The 26,211-nt window shown below is 35.8% G+C and overlaps 2 protein-coding genes across 3 annotated transcripts; both read left to right on the plus strand.

The window, feature by feature from the left end:
- Positions 1-2,440: 2,440 nt before the first annotated feature.
- LOC114283551 (uncharacterized) lies at positions 2,441-6,964 on the plus strand. The gene is made up of 2 exons (XM_082894953.1): positions 2,441-4,250; positions 6,795-6,964. The coding sequence occupies exons 1-2, from the start codon at positions 2,441-2,443 to the stop codon at positions 6,962-6,964; spliced, it is 1,980 nt and encodes a 659-aa protein (XP_082751079.1).
- An 11,100-nt stretch (positions 6,965-18,064) lies between these two features.
- On the plus strand, positions 18,065-25,594 carry LOC145801910 (putative late blight resistance protein homolog R1A-3). 2 transcript variants are annotated; one of them, XM_082893732.1, is made up of 2 exons: positions 18,065-21,707; positions 24,923-25,594. In XM_082893732.1, exon 1 carries the CDS (start codon positions 18,278-18,280, stop codon positions 21,695-21,697), a length of 3,420 nt encoding a protein of 1,139 aa, XP_082749858.1. In that variant the 5' UTR covers positions 18,065-18,277; the 3' UTR covers positions 21,698-21,707; positions 24,923-25,594. The 2 variants fall into 2 exon arrangements, with proteins under 2 accessions (XP_082749858.1, XP_082749859.1); XM_082893733.1 differs by lacking the exon at positions 24,923-25,594 and adding an exon at positions 24,696-24,910.
- Positions 25,595-26,211: the final 617 nt, after the last annotated feature.

Below are 26,211 nucleotides of genomic sequence, written 5' to 3' on the forward strand. Positions count from 1 at the left end.
ATGTTTATTTAGTATCCTGTAGATTGATATGAATTTTAGAGTTGTATAAGTAATGTATTTATAATTTTAATTGCAAGATATATACTCTGAAAATTTTTCTGGACAGAATAAAATCACCACTTTAATATTATGCTAGTCTAATTTTGTAAATCAAAAATTTGTGCATGTGTGTGTTTAGGATTTAATTCTTGTATCTAAGTTATTATTTCATACCATGGTTTAAATAAATTGCTTATTTACATTCTGTACTTTTATTTAGTATTGTGTGACACATGCAATATTTTATGATTGGGAATTTTAATGAGTTGGTATAAAATTATTTGTGATTAATATCAAAATTAACTGAAATGATTAACGGCATATACAAAGTTAACAATTGACGGTTAATACCAGTTGTTCGGAGTGAGTCTTGGTTTAAAGACTGTACGGAATTAAGGGTTGACGGTTAACACCGGTTGTTCAGGGTGAGCCCTGGTTTTGAGAATTCTCACGTAAATTGTGTTGCGAAACTCTAAGATGGCACGGGACTTATTTGAACCCTTTTCGGTATTCGGTTTTGGAATAAGGGTGGATGTGCAGGTGGCACACAGGGAGGTTGCTTACCCCTGGCAGACCGTTTCCTTGGGGCAGACCGCGGATGCCACTACTTGGGTATATAACTCCGGACGTGGGCATCCCTGGTAGTTACGGTTGGTAACACTTAAATATTTGACCAAGGGAGGGTTTCAAATTAACCGTTGCCATGCTTAGTGGTTGGTAAGTTAAATCTCTTTGGTGAGATTTCGAGTGTCACCTAAATTATTAAAATTACGGAAACTATTCTAATGGTTGTAATTTCTGTGTATAATTATATTGTTATCTCATGTTTAGAATATTATTATTTGTCTCTTAAAAAGAATGGTAGGTTGGTTACGTTTTCTTACTGTGTTGCAAAACTCATGGCATATATTTTGTTGCCCTGGCGTTTCATGTCAGATTATGTTGAAGAAGGGACTGAGGCTGAAATTGGAGCTGCTGCCAATATCGAACCTTGGCTGACTTAGAGTCAATATTTTGTCAGAATAAAATCCTGTTATCCCTTGTATTAGGATTAAACTATGTTGTGACGTTGTGTGTGAACTTGTAGTTTTATTCTGTCGTTGGACTTTGGCTTTGTAAGAACTTAAAAGTTCCTAACTAGTAGTTAAAATTTTATCTAGCAAGTTATTGTTATTTAAAATCTTATGACGTTTCAAAAAAAAAAAAAAAAAAAAAAAAAAAAAATTTTGGGGGGTGTCACAGCGTGGTATCAGAGCCTAGGTTTGAACCTTTGGGCCATGGGTAGTAGTTTATTATTTTTACAATTAAGAAAACCTTAAGTTAATTTGTAATTCTCGGTGACCTAACTAAGTTAGAACCTTTTTATTTGTAGGATGCCAGGGTCATCAGACATTAACACTAACGAGGAAAATTCAGTGGAAAACTATGACATAGAATCCGACCCAAGTGAAGACGTGGAAATGCCTATAGCAGACTATGAATCTGAGCCTGAGCTTGACCCTGAACCTGATCCTGAACTTGAGCCTGAACCTGAGTCTGAAGAAGTTGAAGAAGTTGTACCAATATACAACCCCCCGGAGGTTATTGTGATTGAGTCAGACACTGAGGATGAGTCTATGGAAGGCAATACCGAGGGGAACCCTGGAGATATAGGAGCCACGTTTGAGGGTTGGGATGTGCAAAACGGGTTGCAGGTTGGCTCTTTTGTATATGTCAGACTTTATCCCCTCGGAGGTTGTGCTTGGAAAAATGAGAGTTGGGTGGGCACCTATATCGGACCTATCCAGATCCTAAGACAAGAGACTCCCTGGGTATATCAACTAGGCCCCTTTCCGGACGGTTTCACCGAAAGAGTGGGCGACCTTTTTGACTTTTGGAGCCTTCAGTATATCATGCCCGACCCAAGCAGAATTGTGAGGAGAGATGGATCAGTGGACTTCAGAGACTGGAGGACCTATCGGGAGGAGCCGGTGCTGCTGCTAGGGCATCGTGTGTGCGAAACTGCTATCTTCGTAAGGGTGCTATGGCGATTCATGGGACTTTTCCAAGCCACATGGGAGCCGGAAGCCCTGGTGTGGAGAGACTTTCCTTGGCTATTTTAAGGGGTCTTAAGGGAACTATAAACTAGGCTAACTGATTGTTTTGTATGCTTACATGTAAAAGAAATTGCCTAGTTTAGAATTTTGAGTGTAGGAGTTAACTCGGATTGTAGGGGCTATCTCTTGCCCGTAGTATATTATTTAATCTTTTCCTTTGTTCTATTTGTATTTTGCTAATTGTAGCTTATCTAATCTAATTAATGAAGTCTTTTTTTTTTTAACTGTCCTTGCACATAAGTATAATAATAATAATACTGATAATAAATAAGTGAATAAATCACACGAAAATCCCGTCATGCAGAATGGCTGGACGAACAAGAAATAATAACAACGGTAATGGCGATGGAGTGCCTGATGGCGATGTTGCTCGAATTATACGCGCGATTGCTGATAGGGTAGGCAATATACCACCCCGAAACCAAGATCAAAACAAATCGGAGATGATAGCAAAATTTGAAAAGCTACGTCCCCACAAATTCCTTGGTGGATCAAACCCCCATGAAGCTGAAGCTTGGTTAAGACAAATTAAGAAGTTGCTAGATACTTCCGACATCCGAAATGAACAAGATAGAGTGACTATAGCGGCATTTCAAATGGAAGGGGAAGCAGATCATTGGTGGGAAATGATCAAAAGTACTCGACAAGTAGAGACATTAACTTGGAGACAGTTCGAAGACCTGTTCATGGAAAAGTATTTTCCTAACTCGCTAAGACCAGAAATGATTCAAGAGTTCCTTCAACTGAAACAAGGAAAAATGTCAGTCGCTCAATATGCGAACCGTTTTGAAGCTCTTTCACGGCATGCTTCAGCCATAGTAGCAAATGAAGAGGATAAGGTTAGGCGATTTGAATGGGGTTTGGACACAGACATTAGAGGAAAATTGATCGTAGTACAACTCTCCACTTATGCCCAAATGGTGGATCGAGCTTTAATTGTGGAACGAGAGTTAGCAGATTCTGAACGCGTTCGAAATCAGCGATCAAGGAACAACAACCAACCACGCGGAGGAGGCCCAATCCGTAACACCAGAAACCATCCTGCGCCAGCACCTTATGCCGGAGGGATGCAGCAGCAACAAAGACAGAATCGAGGAAACCAGCAAGGAGGAAACTTTGTAAGTGAGTGGAAAGGAAGATGTTTCGGATGTGGTCAACAGGGGCATCGTCGAAGTGAGTGTCCTCAAGGAGGGAAGTATTTTATGGATCAGCGAGGGGCACAACCATACAACAAATGCCAACCAGGGCAAGGTTCTAAGCCTACTCAACATGCCCAGACCAACAAGGGGCAGCCTCAAGCCTCTAAGAATGCAGGCCGACCAAGAACACAACCACAAGGAGCTGGAAATGGAAAGAAACCGGGAGAGACTAACCAACAGGCAGTAGGAAGAATGTATGCTCTCCAAGAAGAAGAAGATGTTGATAACCCATCAGTAATTCAAGGTATGTTAATCCTTATGAATTCTTGGGTTAAAGTATTATTTGATTCTGGAGCTTCGCATTCTTTTATATCCACTGCATGTGTGACAAGTTTGGGTTTAAAGCCAGAAGCGTTAGAGATAGCTATGAGTGTCGCTTCACCCTTAGGAGGTCAAACCCGAGTAAATCTAGTATGTAAATCTTGTGAGCTAGAAATCTCCGGTTCACATTTGATCTGTGATCTAAGAGTTATGGATATGTCGGATTTTGACGTCATCCTAGGAATGGACTGGTTGTCAGTTCATCGAGCCATTATTGATTGTTACTGTAAGACAGTGACAGCATCCTCCCTTAACGGCACGAAAGTCCAATTTAAAGGGGATAGACAAGATTCTCTGACTCCAACGTGTCGCAAGTCGCGATGGCATGATCAACTAACTGGATGGTTAGCGAGCCTAATTTTGGAAGACGAAAATCGAGAGGATCCAGGATTACCCCATGTGGTGTGCGAGTACGCTGATGTTTTCCCTGACGAATTACCACGATTACCTCCAAAACGAGATGTAGATTTCACGATTGAGCTTCAACCCGGGACTTCACCGATTTCAATAGCACCACATCGTATGGCGCCAGCTGAACTTCGAGAATTGAAGGAGCTGTTGCAAGAACTGTTGAGTAAGAAGTTCATCAGACCAAGTACGTCCCCTTGGGGAGCGCCAGCATTATTCGCAAAGGAGAAGGATGGGACCTTAAGATTGTGCATCGATTATCGACAACTAAATCGAGCCACCATTAAAAATCGATATCCCTTACCCAGAATTGATGACTTGTTTGATCAATTAAGAGGTTCAAAATGTTTTTCCAAAATTGACCTTAGGTCGGGATACCACCAACTTCGTGTTAGAGGAGAAGATATACCCAAAACTGCATTTCGAACCCGTTATGGCCACTATGAGTTTGTGGTAATGCCATTTGGTTTGACAAATGCTCCTAGGGTATTCATGAGTTTAATGAACAAAATCTTTACCCCCTATTTGGACCAATTTGTGGTAGTATTCATTGATGATATTTTGATATACTCACGATCGGAGGAAGACCACGAGCAACATCTGAGGACCGTTTTGCAAATTCTAAGAGAAAACCAATTGTATGCTAAAGCTAGCAAATGTGAATTTTGGCTAAAGGAAGTAAAGTTCTTAGGTCATGTTGTATTTGAATCAGGGATATCAGTGGACCCTGCTAAAGTAGAAGCAGTGATGGGGTGGAAACAACCTAAGAATACGTTTGAGATTCGTAGTTTCTTGGGATTAGCAGGTTATTATAGGAGATTCATTCAGGATTTCTCCAAATTAGCCAAGCCAATGACACGCCTAACGCAAAAAGGAGTAAAGTTTGAATGGAACGAAGCATGTGAGCAGTCATTTCAAGAACTCAAGAAGAGACTGAGAAGCGCTCCAATATTAATCATACCCGAACGTGACGTTGGGTACACTGTTTACTGTGATGCCTCTAAAGAAGGGCTAGGTAGTGTGTTAATGCAAAACGGGAAGGTAGTGGCTTACGGATCAAGACAATTGAAGAATCATGAGAAAAATTATCCTACTCACGATCTGGAGTTGGCGGCTGTGGTCTATGCACTTAAGACTTGGCGACATTACCTTTATGGCGAAAAATTTGAGATATTTACCGATCACAAAAGCTTGAAGTACTTGTTCACACAAAGAGATTTGAACATGAGGCAGAGACGCTGGATGGAGTACCTTGAAGATTACCAATTCACCATATCTTATCATCCCGGGAAGGCTAATGTTGTAGCAGATGCACTAAGTCGAAAGACAAGAGAGATGGTAGCCAACATATCAATTAAAGAATGGGAAATGGTAAGCACTGTGAATGAGTTTAAGTTACAACCAGAGACTCAGAATGGGATGGGTAGGTTGTTTACAATAGTTACAACACCCCAACTTCTTACCAAAGTGTTGGAAGCCCAAAGATTTGATCAGGAGACCGACTCCATCAAGGCCCGATTAGTGTCCGGGGAATCTTCACCAGATTGGACGCTCCATCAAGATGGTAGTTTAAGGTATTTAGGTAGAATTTTTGTGCCAAACATCGAACAATTAAGAGAGGAAGTACTTAAAGAATTTCACCATTCGGTTTTTGCGGTTCATCCGGGAGGAAATAAGATGTACCAGGATCTTAAGCGACAGTATTGGTGGAGTGGAATGAAGAAGGACGTTGCTCAATTCGTATCTAAGTGTTTGACGTGTCAGCAAGTGAAGGCAGAACATCAAACGCCGGCAGGGAAACTCCAACCTTTACCAATACCTAAGTGGAAATGGGAACACATAACAATGGATTTTGTAACAGGATTACCCCGATCGCTGCAAGGCCATGATGCAATTTGGGTGGTGGTTGATCGATTAACTAAGACGGCACATTTCCTACCAATAGGGCCAGCAGGCACACTCGAATCTTTAAGTCGATTATTTATTCGAGAAATCATTAGATTGCACGGAGTACCGGTCTCAATAGTGTCAGATCGTGATTCTCGTTTTACGTCACAGTTCTGGCAAAGTCTGCAAAAGGCCTTGGGTACAGAGTTGTGTTTTAGTACAGCTTTTCACCCTCAAACTGGCGGTCAATCGGAAAGAACAATTCAGACTTTAGAAGACATGCTTCGAGCTTGTGTGATGGACTTTAAAGGTAGTTGGGAGAAATATTTACCACTAGTCGAATTCTCTTACAATAACAGTTTTTAAGCAAGTATTGGTATGGCACCGTATGAAGCTTTGTACGGACGGCCTTGCCGATCATCAATATGTTGGACAGAAGTCGGAGAAGCACCTCTTTTAGGGCCAGAGTTAGTTCAGGAAACTACCGAGAAGGTGAAACTAATTAGGCAAAGGCTTGAGACCGCTTAGAGTAGGCAGAAAAGCTATGCAGATCAAAGGAGAAGACCTTTAGCATTTAAAGTTGGAGATCATGTGTTTCTGAAAATACAGCCTCGCCGAGGAGTTGTTCGCTTCGGAAAGAAGGGAAAGTTGTCACCTCGCTTCATAGGGCCTTTCGAAACTTTGGACAAAATAGGAGAAGTGGCGTACCGTTTGGCTCTACCGCCTCAACTGGCTGGAGTGCATAATGTTTTCCACGTCTCTATGCTACGAAAATACGAGCCACACCCTTCTCACATCATCAATTGGGAGGAAATTAATCTTGATGAAAACGTGACATTTGAAGAAAAGCCTGTCAAGATTTTAGATCGTCGCGAGAAGAAATTACGAGGCAAAACTATACCATTGGTTCGAGTTCTCTGGAGACATCGTGGGACGGAAGAGTCAACGTGGGAGCGAGAAGATATGATACGTATCAATTACCCTCAACTATTCGAGTCTAAAGGTACGAATTAATTTCGAGGATGAAATTTTCTTTTAGGAGGGTAGATTGTGAAAACCCATCTTTTAATTATTCTTTAAAGAAAATTTATTAATTAATTTTGTCTATAGTCTATCTGAATTATACATTAGTGTAAAAGTTAGTTTTAAATTGACTCAATTCAATCACTAACAAGACATTATTAAGAATAATAATTTTGTGGGTGTTCAATATTTGTTGTTTATAAATTATTTTAATTATGATTCAATATAATAACTATTCTTACTAAATACCTTAGTTAAAAATCTTAGTGTGTCAATTTTCAGAAACCCACACAAAAAAAAAAAAAAAAATACAAACAAACAAACCGTGGGCAAACAACCCACAACTTCTACCAAACCCACCATCCTTCATAAAATTTAGGGAAGAACTTATGAAAATTAGAGAAAGTTGGCTCTTAGAAATTGGAGAAAGAGAATGGAGTGTTTTTGAGGAAATAAAATAATGGAAAGAATGAGAGGGAGAGAGAGATGTCTTCAATATTTATATGCATGCAAGCCTTCCTTGTGCATGCAAGCATCCGGTGAGAAAGAAAAAAAAAAGAAGAAAAAAAGAAGAAAAAAAAAAGAAGAAGAGAGAAATCCCCAAAGCCCCCAAGCTTGGTGTTAGGAGAGGAAGAAGAGTAGGAGATTAAAGAAGCCAAAATTCTCAACCATTTTGTCACTCTATTACTAAGTAATAAAACCCTCTCAATCCTCTCATTTTGTTTTTATATAATTGAAATTTTTCAGATTATGTACATTTGATACATTGTCTAAAACTGTGTTGAGAATACTCTGTCTTGAATCTGCCAGCATGTTACCCGAATTTTTAGACAATTTTATACTCAGAATTTCGAGATGATTTCTTCTACAAAGTTGTTGATAATGATGTCTAGTTTATCCAGAAAGTTTTGGAAACAATTTTTGAGCTTTCTACGAATTTATACAAATTTTTAACTAAACCTGAAACTGTGTTGAGAATACTCTGTCTTGAATCTGCCAGCATGTTACCCGAATTTTTAGACAATTTTATACTCAGAATTTCGAGATGATTTATTCTACAAAGTTGTTGATAATGATGTCTAGTTTATCCAAAAAATTTTGGAAACAATTTTTGAGCTTTCTACGAATTTATACAAATTTTTAACTAAACCTGAAACTGTGTTGAGAATACTCTGTCTTGAATCTGCCAGCATGTTACCCGAATTTTTAGACAATTTTATACTCAGAATTTCGAGATGATTTCTTCTACAAAGTTGTTGATAATGATGTCTAGTTTATCCAGAAATTTTTGGAAACAATTTTCGAGCTTTCTACGAATTTATACAAATTTCTAACTGAATCTGAAACTGTGAGACAGATTTTACCATGTATTTGAAAATTTATTTAAAATTCTATACTAAGCCAAATCTGGTAATTTCTAACTAGAAGATGAAATTTGAGAAGTCTAGTTTCATAATAAATTCTTAGATTATGGGTTTGATCTATAAATTTAAGCATGGAATTAATATAAGGAAATGTGACAAATCTGTGTCATAAACACCCTTGGAATTTGTTTAGAATTATTTATAAGTTATTTTTTGAAAAAGCTTTCTGAAAAATAACCATAACATGTTTATTTAGTATCCTGTAGATTGATATGAATTTTAGAGTTGTATAAGTAATGTATTTATAATTTTAATTGCAAGATATATACTCTGAAAATTTTTCTGGACAGAATAAAATCACCACTTTAATATTATGCTAGTCTAATTTTGTAAATCAAAAATTTGTGCATGTGTGTGTTTAGGATTTAATTCTTGTATCTAAGTTATTATTTCATACCATGGTTTAAATAAATTGCTTATTTACATTCTGTACTTTTATTTAGTATTGTGTGACACATGCAATATTTTATGATTGGGAATTTTAATGAGTTGGTATAAAATTATTTGTGATTAATATCAAAATTAACTGAAATGATTAACGGCATATACAAAGTTAACAATTGACGGTTAATACCAGTTGTTCGGAGTGAGTCTTGGTTTAAAGACTGTACGGAATTAAGGGTTGACGGTTAACACCGGTTGTTCAGGGTGAGCCCTGGTTTTGAGAATTCTCACGTAAATTGTGTTGCGAAACTCTAAGATGGCACGGGACTTATTTGAACCCTTTTCGGTATTCGGTTTTGGAATAAGGGTGGATGTGCAGGTGGCACACAGGGAGGTTGCTTACCCCTGGCAGACCGTTTCCTTGGGGCAGACCGCGGATGCCACTACTTGGGTATATAACTCCGGACGTGGGCATCCCTGGTAGTTACGGTTGGTAACACTTAAATATTTGACCAAGGGAGGGTTTCAAATTAACCGTTGCCATGCTTAGTGGTTGGTAAGTTAAATCTCTTTGGTGAGATTTCGAGTGTCACCTAAATTATTAAAATTACGGAAACTATTCTAATGGTTGTAATTTCTGTGTATAATTATATTGTTATCTCATGTTTAGAATATTATTATTTGTCTCTTAAAAAGAATGGTAGGTTGGTTACGTTTTCTTACTGTGTTGCAAAACTCATGGCATATATTTTGTTGCCCTGGCGTTTCATGCCAGATTATGTTGAAGAAGGGACTGAGGCTGAAATTGGAGCTGCTGCCAATATCGAACCTTGGCTGACTTAGAGTCAATATTTTGTCAGAATAAAATCCTGTTATCCCTTGTATTAGGATTAAACTATGTTGTGACGTTGTGTGTGAACTTGTAGTTTTATTCTGTCGTTGGACTTTGGCTTTGTAAGAACTTAAAAGTTCCTAACTAGTAGTTAAAATTTTATCTAGCAAGTTATTGTTATTTAAAATCTTATGACGTTTCAAAAAAAAAAAAAAAAAAAAAAAATTTTTTTTTGGGGTGTCACACTGGTCAACTTAGTTTTCAATGGAGTCCAACCCCTATCTCCTCCCAAACAATGATACATATACAATGTATTTAAAAGCGTCGTCATATACAATGACTAACCAAATCACATATTCAATGATTTAATCAGACCGTCATATTACATGACATAATTCAAATGATTAGTTTCAATTTACCAAATCCGCATGCACTTTCTACAACAATCATAGCTATCCTCCACCGATAGCCTAAAACAGATATTTCTAAACAGATATACAATCTATCAAACAGATAATTTATCAAATTTTCATAGGTGAGTGGTTTAACAAATCCAACTACGCCATTCAATTATACACCCTTCCAATTTCATATTTCTCACATCAATTTCATTATTTATTCAAAATAGTTTTTTAACACAAATTAGGGCGAAACTTTTCCCGTTTTCCTAATATCATACCCAAGTCTCAATCTCACCATTTATTTTCATATAACATCATAATCAAGCCTTCATCTACATATATGAAGCCAAATATGGAAAAACCCTCTTTCAAAATTCAAACCCAAACCCTAGCTTCACCAAAATCTTCCCAAATTCCACCATTTATACAAAATGTCAAATACCTAGGTTAAAACCCATACTAAAGAGTAGAATTTCCTTACCTCAAGAGTAGAAGCTCAAAGGAGATGATGAAGAACGTCAAAAGTTGCTCCAAATTCAGTTTTGTTCGGATCAAGAGGAAGCCCACAAGATGCTCTAACTCTTTAACAAAGGAACTAGGGGTTGAGAGATGCTTGGATCTTGAAGTATTTGTAGAGAGAGAGAGAACTTTAGAGAGAGAATGTGCCAGATTAGGGTTTTGGGAAGACATGAAATCCAAAAGTGATGTAAAAAGACCCAGTTATGAACTGATGTATGCAGTCCTCGCTCGAGCGAAGGAGTTGTCGCTCGAGCGACCAGGCACAATAAGTGACCTCGCTTGAGCTCAGGATGCAAAGCTTCAGGTCTGCAACAGATGCACACACTCGCTCGAGTGAAGAAACAATTTCACAAGACTCGCTCGAATGCAAGAAGCCTTGCTCGAGCGAAGAACTTCACCTTCCCAGAAAAGCTGCGTCTGGGAGAGAAACCTGAGAACCCTCAAAACTCGCTCGAGCGCAAGAAGCAAATATCACAAGGCTCGCTCAAGCGAAGAAGTCAAAATCTGGGCAACAACAATATAAACCAACTAACAACCAACCTGTTCCAAATTCGCCCAGCAAGTTCCAAAACTCAAATTCAAAGAATTAAAGGATGAAAACAAGACATGGACAACAACATACAACCACGGAACCCGAGTCCGGGACACGATGAAGGTCGGGGCAAAACCGGGATCGCTATAACCTCCCCCCCTTAAAGAATTTTGTCCCCGAAATTTTAGTACAAGTTTTAAAACCATGATTATCCAATCTTCAAGTGATTACAATCAAATTCTCATTATCATGACCCATTTACCGGTCATTCCATCCCTTCACAGGAGAACAATTCCACAATATAACTCAACATATATTTTCAATATGTATCTTTTGAAATTTAACCAATTTCAATACATATAACTCTTTTTCTTTTTTTTTCTAAAACATATTCCATGTTTATGATAAATTTACATTTTCAAAACACATACAATGTTTGAATCAACTTGCGTTTCCGAAACATATTCAACATATACAATGCTTTCATAATTCAAAACATATACAATGTTTTCATAGTTCATAAACAAAACTAAATTCTCAACATTCACTCAAACATCACAAATAAGTCCGGATATTTCTCTCGGACTACCAATTCACGCTCCCAAGTCGCTTCCTCAACCCCTCGACGTTTCCATAATACTTTGACCAAGGGGATTGTCTTGCCTCGCAAGACTTGGTCCCGTCGATCCAAGACTCTCACCGGTCTCTCCTCATATGAGGCATCCTGGTCTACCTCTAGGTAGGTCCAATCCAATACATGCGATGGACCCGGCTCGTACTTCCGAAGCATGCTAATATGAAACACGTCATGCACCCCGAAAAGTTGTGGCGGCAAAGCCAAACGGTATGCAACCTCTTCAATCCGCTCAAGGATTTCAAAAGGGCCAATATCCCGAGGGGATAACTTTCCATTCTTCCCAAATCTCATCAAACCCCGTCTAGGTAATATTTTCAAAAAGACATGATCACCCACCTCGAATGACAAAGGTCTCCTCCTACGGTCGTCATAACTCTTTTGCCGACTCTAGGCTGTAACCAACCTCTTACGGATAAGTGCCACTTTCTCAAACATTTCCCGAACTAACTCTGGACCAAACAAAGGTGCATCACCCACCTCGGCCCAACACACCGGAGATCTACACGGTCGGCCATACAAGTCCTCAAACGGTGCCAATTGGAAACTGTTATTGTGGGCAAACTCCACTAAGGGTAAGTGTCTCTCCCACAACCCCTTAAAGTCAAGGACACAGCCTCGAAGCATATCCTCAAGAATCTGGATAGTACGCTTGGACTGTCCGTTAGTTTGAGGATGGTACGCAGTACTAAAAGTTAGCTTAGTGCCCAAGGCACTCTGCAAACTCTGTTACAATCGAGTGGTGAAACGCGGATCTCTATCCGAAACAATCGTCACTGGGACCCCGTGCAACCTCACTATGTCCCTAATATACAAGTCGGCAAAATAGTCTACCGAATCACTTACGCACATAGGGATAAAATGCACCAACTTAGTATGTCGATCAACCAACACCCAAATGGCATCACTACCCTGTTGAGTCCTTGGAAGGCCCACAACAACATCCATTGTGACATGCTCCCATTTCTATTCAGCTATAGACAAGGGTTGCAACAAACCCGCTGGCCTCTAATACTCGGCCTTCACTTGCTGACAAGTAAGGCACTTCGATACAAACACTGCCACATCTTTCTTCATACCCCTCCACCAAAACTGGTGACTCAGATTATGATACATCTTTGTGCCTCCCGGATGCACCGCAAGGAGTGAATGATGAAACTCTCGGAGTACTTCCTCTCGGCAGGACTCCAGCACGAACAAGCAGTTACGGTATCTCACACTCAGGTCGGGATACACAGTCAAACCCTTCTCTACCTTCCCACTGGAGATCTTCTCTCGGAGGGATTCTACCTCCAAGTCACCCTTCTGTGCTTCTAACACTCGGTTCACAAGTGTAGGTTGTGCAACTACAGAAAACAAGGCTGCAGACTTAACAAACTTGCCCAGATGCAAGTCAAATTCGCCAAGGGCACCCAACATCGCCCATTTCTGGATGGCAATACATGCTACACTACTGATAGATTTCCTACTCAAAGCGTCGGCCATAACATTGGCCTTTCCCGGATGGTAATGTAACTCGAAGTCATAATCTTCTATGAACTCCATCCACATTCTCTGCCTCAAATTCAAGTCCTTCTGTGTAAACAGATACTTCAGGCTCTTATGATCAAAAAACACTTCAAATCTCTCACCATACAGATAATGCCTCTAAATCTTCAAGGCAAAAATCACTGTTGCTAACTCTAAGTTGTGAGTAGGATAATTTCTTTCGTGGGTTTTCAACTGCCGCGAACCATAGGCTATTACCTTCCCCTCTTGCATCAACACATAACCCAAACCTTCTCGTGAGGTATCACAATACACTGAATAGCCCAAACCCCTCTCTGGAATAATCAAGACTGGAGCGGTGGTAAGTCTATCTTTAAGCTCTTTGAATGACTTTTCACAAGTCTCACTCCACACAAATTTAATCCCTTTCCTCACCAATCTAGTCAAAGGTGAAGCTAATCTGGAGAAATCATTTACAAACCGACGATAATACCCGGCCAACCCCAAGAAACTACGAATCTAGAAAGCATTCTTAGGTTGTGCCCAATCTTGCACTGCCTTAATTTTGGATGAATCTACAGTCACCCCTTCCTTTGATACCACATGGCTTAAGAACTTAACTTCCCTTAGCCAAAACTCACATTTCTCGAATTTAGCATACAGCATATGGGCTCTAAGCAACTCAAGCACCACTCGCAAGTATTCCTCGTGGTCCTCCTCAGAGGGTGAGTAAATCAAAATGTCATCCACAAAGACGACCACAAAATGATCTAAGAACTCTCAGAAGATCCGGTTCATCAAGTCCATAAACACAGTCGATGCATTGGTTAGTCCAAAAGGCATCACCAGAAACTCATAATGTTCATAAGGGCAAAGATGACAATTACACAACAAAAAGCTATTTTACAGTTTATTTACCAAACACTACTCTACTGCTTAAATCTATAATCATACAGCTACACCAAACATGTTACCAGCTTATGCTCACAGCTATAAGTTATAATCTATAATCACTTTCGCACAACTCTACCAAACAGGGCCTATATATGTTGTGGATTTTTGTTTGGATCCAAATTTGATTTAATTCCCCAAAAAACATAAAAGGTCCAACTTCCCTGAATTGAGCAACATGTCCAGAACAAACAAAAATCAAAGATTCACGTCAATCAAGAGAGAAACGCATGAGAGGAAATAAAGGGTAGTTTGGTCATTCTGTAAGAGCTTGTGGAGAAGTTGATTTAGCACTGGACATTTCACTAAACAAAATTTAAAATTAGATTTTTGGCCCGAGCGTCCTTAAAAAATACCAAATGTCGTCTCTTTAAGAAAAAGGCAGGGACTATTAGCGTGACCCTTCAAAAATACATGTTGTGATGTACTACCTCGAACATGAAAAATGAAAATTTTAAAATGATATATTTATATTTATATTAAAATTTTAATTTTTTTTCATAAAGTAAAAATAATTAAAAAGATTTTTTAATTAGTGAAAAAAAATATAAAATTTGATATGAGAAAATTCTCGTTTTCTATGCTGAACAAATAATTTGAAATGAAATGAATATTGTATAGATTGCATCAAAAATTATAAGCGCAATTGTAGGCATTGGTTATTAATTTAAGAATTGTGATTTTCTTCATTATATATTTATAATAGAGAGGTTTTATTATATCATTTAATGGGTAGTGTAATGATCTTTTTTTAATTTAAAATAATTATAAATTTACATTTTTATTTCATAGTCATTAAGCCCTCGTTTGGGAAGAGCTAAAATAACTTGGCTTTTTAGCTATTTTAGCCTGCCTTTTTTTTAGCTTCGTTTGATTTTTATTTTTGACTTTTTTGACTTTTGTAAGAAAAAAACTATAATGATTATGGCTTGAATGTGATATTTTGTCTTATCAACAATGATAGAGAGATTTAATTTTGGAACTCTAAAGAGAACTCTAATGATGTAGCAAGAGGAAAAATAAAATAAAAAACATAAACAAACACATCACATCACATGTGGGTTCCACTCCTTGCCACATCACTAAAATTCTTTTTAGAGTTTCAAAATTAGGCCTTGTTTGGCATTCCCTAAAAAAGTCAAAAAATCATTATTCTATTTAAGTCACATTATCTTATTTAAGTCACATCACCTCTCTACCACATCACTTCAAACTCAATTCATATTTCATAAAAATTCAAAAAGTGCACTTATTTAGAATATCCCAAACAAATCCTAAGGGATTTAGAGCTCTCAATATTAATTTTATCTTTTGTATTTTTTTAACTAAAAAGTCAAAACCAAACATAACTTAAATTTGTAATGAAAATTTCCCATATATGGATAGGATCAAAGTACTTTGATTTAGTTGATGTGACGTAAACAAAAATATTTCAGAACACTCCCAGTGGATTGCAAAAAAAAAAAAAAAAAAAAAAAAGGTCTTCATTTGCCCAGTCAAAGTTAGGCGTATGGTACTGGTTGGTGCCTTAAACAAATTTATTGGAATAGTTTAATGTTAAAAAAAAATTAGAGAAATTAAAAAAAAAATTAATTAATGTTTGAACTTTATAACAAAATAAATTTTAAATTTTTAAAATTTTTTATTTATTTTTAATCTATCATAGTAAAACTTTCAGAATAATATATTTTAGTTATTAAAATTAATAAAAATATGTATTTTAGATATTTTCTATACATTTACATTGAATTTAATGGGTAAAAAATATATATATTTGCAATTTTCTAATTCTCTCTCTACATGATACAGTTTAAAAATTTGTGGAAATAATAAAAATTTATACCGGCACCGAATAAATAGCCGGTGAATTGGGAACTTAAATTAGATTACATTATTGATCTTTATAATTACATTTATTTATGAGTATTGTTATTCAAAATTAAAAATTAGACTCAATTTTTAAATTCAGTAATGTGATAATTAATTAAAATATTAAAAATAACACTCTCTTTCATATATTTTTTAATTATCAATTAATCATATCACTTTCACATTATTAAGTTTAGAAAATAAGTAACTAATGGGTGTCTATATCATTTTCCTTTATTTATTTAACGCACAAAGACTAGAAGGTGGTGATTCACTTTTATACAAGTAAAGCTCTTTGCTTTTGTTTTCGAGGAAATACCATTTTGACTCACAAATTTTCATGTGTCTTTTAATTTGATTTCCAGACTTCAATTAATATTAATTTTACACTTAAATTTTCAAAATTTTGATCAATTTGACTATTACTGTCACATTCCGTCTACAATTGGATAAAATGTACTGACGTGGCACCAAAATTCATTTAGAATTTTATTTTACCCCCCAAATTATACCTTAAAAATCAATTTGCCCTCCAAATATAAAAAAAAATAAATTTAAATATTTAATAAATAATTTTATTTATCTCAATAATGAAAAAAATTAAATTTTAAATAATATATACTTTACAAACGAATACTAAAAATTCTCATTTAGAATTATCTTGAGACTACGAAGTATGTGTAGTTCGACAAACATGTCGTACCTGTACCAGGTACTGACTGAATTTTGAATTTTTTTCCAACTCAATTTTGAAATTACTATTAATTGATCAATTCTATTAAAATTAATTTGTAATAAACTAGCTACAATTGCTCTCTCACACACGCATAGAGTAGCCAAGAAATTTTTGGTTCAATAAGTTTCTTCGGGATTGACTCAAAATAATTTGAGACCTATGGAGCGTAGGTATGGATGTGGGTATTGGTATTGTATGATACGAGAATATCGACAAGGTAAAATTAAAAAAAAAAAAGAGTAAGGTATGGGCACGACTTAATACGTTTATAAAAAAATATTTGTTTTTAATTTGAAATAACACAAAAATTGATTAAATAATTTAATTTGTTAAATCTAACATACAATTGACATTTATTACCAAAAATACAGGTATAAAATAAACCAAAATTAAATATCATTATATTTACAAACGATAAACACAAAACTAAAAATGAAAAAGAAATTTAGTAAAAAAAATTTTATTTTTATAGTAGTAGAAAATATTGTTTTGACTAAGATACGGCACAAATTGAATATATACTAGATATGTCTAGGTATATTAAAAATTAAGAAAGAAAAATTTGAGTATGTGTTTTGTGTACTCGGTACGTATACAGAAATACCATACATCGGTAAGTACCCAATACGGATACGACATATTTGTCAAATTATCCATATTTTATAATCTCAAGATAGTTCTAAATGAGAATTTTTATATTTTTTATTATTTTTTTTCAAAGTATATATTATTTTAAATTTAATTTTTTCATTATTGAGATAAAAAATTATTTATTAAATATTTAAATTTAAAATTTTTTATATTTGGGAGACAAATTGATTTTTAAGTTATAATTTTGAGGATAAAATGAAATTTTAAATAAATTTTGGCATCACGTCAATACATTCGGTATAATTATAGACAAGATGTGACAACAAAAATCAAATTAATTAAAATTTTAAAATTTTAAATATAAAATTAATAGTAATAAAAATTTGAAAGTCAAATTAGAAAATACGTGAAAATTTAGCCTTCGTTTGACATAAATTAAAATGAGATTTTTTATAGCTAAAATAGTCACAAAAAGACAAAATAAATTTTTTAACCTAATAAAATAAAATATCACATTCAAACTATAATCATTTTATTTTATTTTTCATAAAAGTTATAAAAATCAAAAAACTTATCTCAAACACAACTTTTTAATCTAAAACTAAAAAAAAGTCAAAAAAAAGTAAAAAAAAGAAAAAAAAAGAAAACACCAACTAAAAAGTCAAAAAAAAAAAAAAAAAAAAAAAAAAAAAAAAAAAAAACTGATCCACCTTCCAACCCAACCTAAGCCAAAAATTGAATTTCCTCTTTGCTTCATCTTTACCTTTACTTTTGGCGTTGCATTCCTGCCTTCAATGTTTCCTTTACTTCACTCTGAAAGATCTTTCTTTTCAATTTTTTTTTTGGATCGACACCACCACCAACCCATTTCAAGATTCTCCTGCAAAACACCCAAAAAGTCTTTTGTGATTGAACTCCGTCTTCAGAACACAAAATTTGAGAGATGCGAAAGAGAAAGGCAGAGAAAGAGAAAGAGGAAGAGAGAGAAAGAGACAGAGAAAGAAAGATAGAGCGATGGAAACAGACAGAGGGATTCGGGAGGGAGATGGGTGAAAATTATTCTGTCTTGGAGAAACTGAAGTATCTAATGATCAGTAAGGCGTGCAATTTGACAGCAGATCAGATAGATCATATCGACTCCTTTTACAATCGGCTAAGATTCCTAGCAATCATTCTCAAGGATATGGACGAGAAGCAGCAGCAGCAGCAGCTGAACCATGAAGCTAAAAACCTGCCGATGCAAATTTATTATGTGATCTGCAAAACCGGACAACTCATCCGTTTTTTTGATGTTGAAATTCCAGGGCATAGGGACAGCAACAACAACGGTGACAGTTTTTTTGATATTTTAATTGGTATAAATATCATGGAAGAGATTAAGACGATCGAGGTAAAAGTGGTGCAGTTTTATTACCAGATATATCAGATCCAACTCCTCCTACATGATGATGAAAAGTCTTTCCATCATGGAGTCCATTCGCCAATATCAATGGAGAAAAGAACCATGGAAACAGACAGAGGGATTCGGGAGAAAGAGAAAGAGGAAGAGAGAGAAAGAGACAGAGAAAGAAAGATAGAGAGATGGAAACAGACAGAGGGATTCGGGAGGGAGATGGGTGAAAATTATTCTGTCTTGGAGAAACTGAATCATCTAATGATCAGTAACGCTTGCAATTTGACCGCAGATCAGATAGATCATATCGACTCCTTTTACAATCGGCTAAGATTCCTAGCAATCATTCTCAAGGATATGGATGGGAAGCAGCAGCAGCAGCAGCAGCATGAGCTGAACCATGAAGCTAAAAACCTGCCGATGCAAATTTATTATGTGATCTGCAAGACAAGACAACTCATCCGTTCTTTTGATGTTCAAGTCCCAGGGCAGAGGGACAGCTACAACAACGGTGACAATTTTTTTGATATTTTAATTGGCACAAATATAATGGAAGAGATTAAGCCGATTGAGGCAAAAGTGGTGCAGTTTTATGACCAGATAAATCAGATCCAACTCCTACAAGATTTCAATGATGGAGTCCATTCCTCAATGTCAATGGAGAGCAGAACCATGGTAGATGAAGAAATTACGGTGGGTTTTGATGATGAGGCGTTGACTATAAAAGAGCTACTTGCTGGTGGGAAGAAGCAGCTACAAACGATATCAATTGTTGGGATGCCTGGACTCGGTAAGACAACTTTAGCCAGAAAACTGTACAATGATCCTTACATCACACACTACTTTTATATTCGTGCATGGACCTATGCTTCTCAATTACCCAGAAAAACAAATATGTTGTTGGACATTTTACGTTCTGTTAATGTTGTCTTTACCAATAAAATTATAAACATGAGCAATGAGAAGCTACGCGAAAAGAAAATTGAAAACATGAGCAATGAGGAGCTAGGCGAAACGTTGTACAAGCAATTAAAAGGCAAGAGATATCTCATTGTTATTGATGATATATGGGATATTGGTGCCTGGGTCGATCTTAAAATGTATTTCCCCAATGACAACAATGGAAGTAGAGTTATGTTCACTAGTCGCCTCAAAGAGTTGGCTATGTATGCCTCACCTGATTGCCATCCTCATTGTTTGCGTTTTCTCACTGAAGAAGAGAGTTGGGAGTTATTACAATGGAAGGTGTTTCAAAATGAAAGTTGCCCTCCACCAGAACTAATTGAAATTGGGAAGCAAATAATGAAAAAATGTGAAGGGCTTCCACTTGCAATTGTTGTAATAGCAGGACTTCTTGCTAGGGACAACAAGGCACAAGAGTCGTGGAAACAAGTTGCCCAAAGTGTAAGTTCATACATTGTTAGTGATCCAAATCAGTACTTGGACACACTAGCACTGAGTTACAATCACTTGCCTCGTCACTTGAAACCATGCTTTCTGTATTTAGGAGTATTTCCAGAAGGCGAAGAAATCCCAGTGCAGAAGTTAATTTGGTTATGGATAGCTGAGGGGTTTATACAAAAAATTGGGCAGAAAAGCTTGGAGGAAGTAGCAGAGGATTACTTAATGGATCTAATTCAGAGAAGTCTGGTAATTGTTGCTCAAAAAAGGTTTGATGGTCGAATTAAAGCATGTCGTATGCATGATTTGTTGCGTGATTTATGCTTGAAGAAAGCCAGCGAAATTAATTTCCTACAGTGGATTCACAATTATAAAGATGCTTTTCCTTCTTCTTCAAGTAATTACGAAACAAATAACCAACGCCGCCTGTGCATCCATTCTTACTTCTCGGAAATATGTGGTCATGTTGGTCATGTTCTCTTCGAATCTTATTCCCCAGCAGTTGTTCAATCATTATTGTGCTTCAGAAATAAGTTTGAGAAAAAAATTCGTTACGACAACAACTTGTTTGGTGATGTGTGCTCGTTTATTTGTCGGACCTTCACACTTCTTAGAGTGTTGGACATATGGTACATCAATGCCTTCTTTTCAAGAGAATTAACACTACTTGTTAATTTGAGGTATTTGGCAATTAATTTGAAAGATTCCTGTGAATTACCGCCATCAATATCCTATCTCTCAAACCTTGAAACACTTATGATTATTGCTGCACAATGGAGTGCGGTTATTCTGCCATGTAACATTTGGAAGATTCCAAAGTTGAGGCATCTTTCTGCTAAAGGAGGAGCAGAATATGATGTGTCTTTATGTTCTAAAGTAGAAGTAACTGATCACAACCATCCCTCTATATTAGAAAACCTACGAACCATCACAAACTTAAACCCTTGTGGATATGTTCAGGATTTATTGGCAAGAACTCCTTTTCTTACAAAGCTCGGAATTTGTGGACATCTGTTGTTAGATTCAGAGAAATTTCCTAATCTAGAATGTTTAACACACCTTGAGACTTTGAAGCTACAGAATGAGTTATTGTACCCAACCAATTTCCGACAGGTCAAGTTTCCTACAAATGTTAAAAGGCTAACCTTGAAACTTACAGGGATAGAGTGGGAGGAGATAACAATCCTTGGGATGTTGTTACCCAACCTTGAGCTTCTCAAATTAAAAGAGGATGCTGGCTGGGGAGAGCAATGGGCAACAATTGATGGTGGGTTTCCTCGACTCAAATTCTTGAAACTGAAGCAGCTCAATGTTAAGCAATGGATCACCTGCTCTAGTCACTTTCCAAGCCTTCAACACGTATCATTGGAAGGTTGTGGAAATCTCAAGGAAATACCATCTAGTTTGGGGGATATACTCACTCTGCAGCTGATTGAGGTAAACTTTTGTGGTTTCTCTGTTGTGGAATCTGTCAGGAAAATTAAGGAAGAGCAGGAGAGCATTGGAAATAATTGGCTGAAAGTGCTGATTAGGGAATCTATGTCGAACCTGAATCCAAGGATAATGTAATCTCTAAGAGGTGTGTTCTTTTTTATATTTATGTTTAATCTTTTCTTTTCTCTATAATATTTCTCATTTTAGATTCAATCCTACATCAAATAAAAGGATCTATCTTGTGTATATATAAACTAGCATAAAACTGCACGGTCTTAAACAAAGAGGTTTTAAGTTTAAGGTTCCTGATATTAAGATTTTGTAAGATAAAGGACATGCAATATTTTCATAGTAGTTGGGGTCCATTAACGTTTTCGGAGAGAAATTTCGGCACAAAGAAATTTCATTGCAGAGAAATTTCAGATTTACCAAGAAATTTCACAGAAAAATTTCAAAAATTTTAGATAGAAATTTCAACTCGTCTTAGAAATTTGTCACAAAATTTCTCTGTAATGAGCTGAAATTTTTCTAATAATATTATTGAGGTACATGAACTAATAGAAAAAAAATATATTAGACCTCTCCTATAACCAAAAGTTGGAGAGGGATGTTTTACTAGTTTTCTCTTAAAAAAATAGTTAAAATTTTATCTTAAAATTTAAAAGAAAAATATAGTTGAGATTATGTGAATAAGTTGTATAATATATACTTTTATATTAGATTTTCTCGAATGACATAACAACTGAAATTTTTAATTTACAATTACATAATAAAATTCATTTAAAATTGGTTAAAATCGAAAATAAATCGGAGAATGAAACAATTTTTTTTTTTAAAAAGAGTAGCATTGACCCCTTTCCCCAAGCCATCCAAAATGAAGTCCTCTCTAATGTGCATCAAGCTCCACCTCTAAATCATTTGACTCCTCTTGTTAACCACTTCCAACTCCTATATCTAGTTCCCTTCCCTAGACACACTTTTTTATTCCCCTGCCCCCAATTACCCTTACAATTTTCAATCCTACAATCAACCTCTAGCTGAACTTTGTCAGAATCTATACCAACTATATTCTATAATCTTTATCCTTGTTAACTAAACTAACCCCTTGTATATAATCTCATCGAATGGATTCATCGAATGGATTATCTTTTATGTAATTTATAAAAGCATGGAATGGTTAGACATGTGGTGCAAAGTTAAAATTAGATAAAATATTAAAAATATGATGAAAAATCTTAAATCAATTAGAAAATATGAATAACAAAAATCTTATTTCCATGGGGTTCGAGTCTGTCTAATGTTTTGTACAAGTCATTTCTTGAGTTTGATGCATGTTTTTTATGTGTGTCAAACTTTCATCCAAACGATTCGAATATATAGTGCAAATCTTTTTAGTTGCCCCACTGATATGCAATTCTCTTAAAATATAAACCCAAGATCGGACATAATTTTAGTTATTCACAAACTAAATATTACAACATTTGTACCAACTTATCTTGACCCAATTCCATTTAATACCTTTTCTTTGTCCCATCTAGCACTTTAAACAAACATTTTTTACTTTTTAGTTTGAAAATTAATTAATTTAAATAGTCTAGCTATAATTATATATATATATATATATATTGGAGAAATCAATCTATACATGATTAAAAATATAAATCTATAAATATTGTCTGAATGTATAAAGAAATATTTTGGACATAAATCATTTTGTTAACCAATTAATGCCTATCTCATGGATATATATATATATATATATATATACAAGAAGATAAAAACTCTAATTTGACCTTAATATCATTGGTCAGTGTAATTTTAGAAAAAGGAGGGGATGTCAGTGTAATTGTGAGAAACCACAAGGGAGGTGACTGTAATTTATCCCTATAAGTTTTATATTTTATTTACATATATTTAAGATAATTGCATAAGATACTTGACATTAAATTTTTGAATAATAATTATGCTACATTTGGATAATGATTATAGGAAAAATAAAATAAAATAAATTAATATATATATATATATATATGTATTTTTACTATCATCTAATTCATTTTTTTTCATATTCTTAACCCAACCAGAACAAAAAATAGTTTCTTTCACTTCTTTTTTATTTTTAAAATTTTAATTTAACTGAGCATATAGCATTTTATGTTTTGTCATATTTCATTTTCATGTTTTATTTTTTATTTTTTTTATTTTTGTAAGCATTTTTGGAATATGTAATATATAAGAATTGAATAGCAATAAGTATGGAAAAAAAATTAATGATCTTGAAGAGGTAATTCAAAAAATTATCAAAAAATAAAGTGTATGGAGTATGTGTGTGCTTAAATTTGACCGCACGACCAATACTCTGATCTTCCTCCTGGAATTCTGGGAACACAGCCATAGAACAGGCAATCTAGATCCACGTTTGCACAATTAGAAGAATAACTAAGTTGGTTGCTCGTCAATCGGGAGGGCACTCCGATGATAAGTCAATAAACTAATATCTCAATAAAATTTCAACAAAGTAACGGTTACTCAAATTAACACACATAAATTCACATACCTCTCACCCATAGGGGTGCCTGCCTAGAGGTTTCCTCCTCTTAGAAGTAGTGATCAAATTAAACACTTATTCCCTTTTGGAATAATACTTCATCAGGATTCATTTCTCGTAGTTGGGTTAGGGTTAACCTCTGAAAAGAATCCTAAATACACCAAACCTAGGAGTCATTCATTCACTACGACTCTTGGCGAGGTCATGCCACATGGACATTTCGAAAATTATGTCTCCACAACTGGCCCCTAGATCCTATCACCTCAGTAACCGTAACCACAACTAAGGCTACTGAAGATAGAGCTGTTATGACAACTATAACACACGTACAAAACTATCATAAGGATGTAGGATAGCATATTAGCAGTACACAATCCTCTCCTCTATAACAAACTTAGTTAGAATCTATAACTAATCTAGAGATAGTTTGTTTTGTTTCTATATCTACATTGATCAAAGACTTGTATGTGTAGTTGAGTTCATAATGAAATAATAGAAAAGCTTATAGACTGATTCAGTGGTTTAAGCAGATTTACGTGTAAAACTATCGGATTTTGTGACTCTCAATTTACATGGTTTAAGCAGATTTACCTGTTTGGTATGGCCAGCCACTTCAACTGGGAGGAACAGAGCATTTGAGTTAACAATATATCTTTTATTTTTCATATAGGTTGCAAATAAGAATACTAGTAACCAAGAGAGCCTCAAATTCATTTTAGACTACTCTGGAGAAATCAACCTAGCTTTTCTTAATTTAATTATTATGCCTAGACAAGCTTATAGACTGATTCAGTGGTATTTACCACCTGCAGGGGGAATCAAGATGAATATTGATGGTTGCAGGACAGCTGGAGGAGGAGGCTTTGGTGCTGCTTAGGGATGAGAGAGGAGCTTGGGTGTGTGGATTCTACGGCAAAATGCAGATGGTAACTAGTCTAGAAGCTGAGTTATGGGCCTTATATAAAGGACTGACTTTTATTCTTCAAAAGGCATAAACAATGTGCTCATCGAAACTGATGTGGCTGAGGTGGTGAAGCTGATGGAGGAACCAATTGAGAGCAACTGCCCTTTCAGAGACTTGGTGGAGGATGCCAAAATACTCTTCAGTGATTGTGAGTGCATCATTCAACCTATCATGAAGCAAGAGAATTTCTGTGCGACTGCCTTAGCCAAACTGGGTGCAGACCAACCAGAGGACATGCTGGTGGTGAATGAACCACCAGCTGAACTGAGAAGTTACCTTATGGCAGACATGATAGGGATCTAAAGGGAAAGGGCTTAGCCTTCCCTCTGTTTCTTTCTTTCCGATGTAACAAATATATATATATATATATAGGTTGCATACATGAAAAATTGTACGGTGATAGACACACCATGCATTAGTTGTTTTGAATGGTGATGTACACAGAAAATTTTTACAATTTTTTTGCATGGAGTGATGTAGCATATTGTGGTCTCTCAATTTAAAAACAGAATTGCCATCATTTGTGATCTTGATTTACAAATGAGTAATGTTATACAAACAGATAAATTAGAGGTACAGTAGAAATATTTCTATGGCTTTGAAACTTGACATTAGTAAAGCCTGTGATAGAGTTGAATGGCTTGAAGACTATTATGAGCAAGTTGGGATTTGCAACGTTGTAGATCTAGTTGATTATGGAATTTGTCTCCATTGTATCGCACTCCTTGCTGATCATGGGTTCATTGTTCCATCTTGTGACAAAGGGGATTTGTTATCTTCGTTTCTTTTTATTTTTTTTTATTTTGTACTTGTGATGAAGGTTTGTTGACTATGTGCAAGAAGGCAGAGACTAGGAAGGAGATTCATGGGATCTGGGTGTGTAGAGGGAGCCCTTCTATAAGACGTCTTCAGGTCTGCTTATTAATCTTCAAAAATCAATGATGGCAAAAGATTAGCTTGGTTTTATCCATTACTGGCAGTGCGTCATTTGGTAAATATTTGCAGTTGCCTTCAGATATGGATATGAGGGAGCTTTTTAGCTGATCAAAAAGAGCGAGCGCTTTAAATTTGTCATAGATAGGGTTAAACAGAGGTGTGCAGAATAGAAAGAATTTTTACCTTTTGTGGGGAAGGAGG

This window comes from Camellia sinensis, chromosome 11 (genome assembly GCF_055761805.1).
Source record: "Camellia sinensis isolate YWXY chromosome 11, ASM5576180v1, whole genome shotgun sequence".
NCBI lineage: Eukaryota > Viridiplantae > Streptophyta > Magnoliopsida > Ericales > Theaceae > Camellia > Camellia sinensis.

What these genes read in the sequence shown, in the direction of transcription:
- LOC114283551 (XM_082894953.1), top strand. Translation starts at nt 2,441, where the DNA reads ATGGCTGGACGAACAAGAAATAATAACAACGGTAATGGCGATGGAGTG. An exon ending in TAAGAAGTTCATCAGACCAA is followed by an intron (nt 4,251 to 6,794) that starts GTACGTCCCCTT and finishes TGACATTTGAAG; the next exon opens with AAAAGCCTGTCAAGATTTTA.
- LOC145801910 (XM_082893732.1), top strand. Translation starts at nt 18,278, where the DNA reads ATGCGAAAGAGAAAGGCAGAGAAAGAGAAAGAGGAAGAGAGAGAAAGA.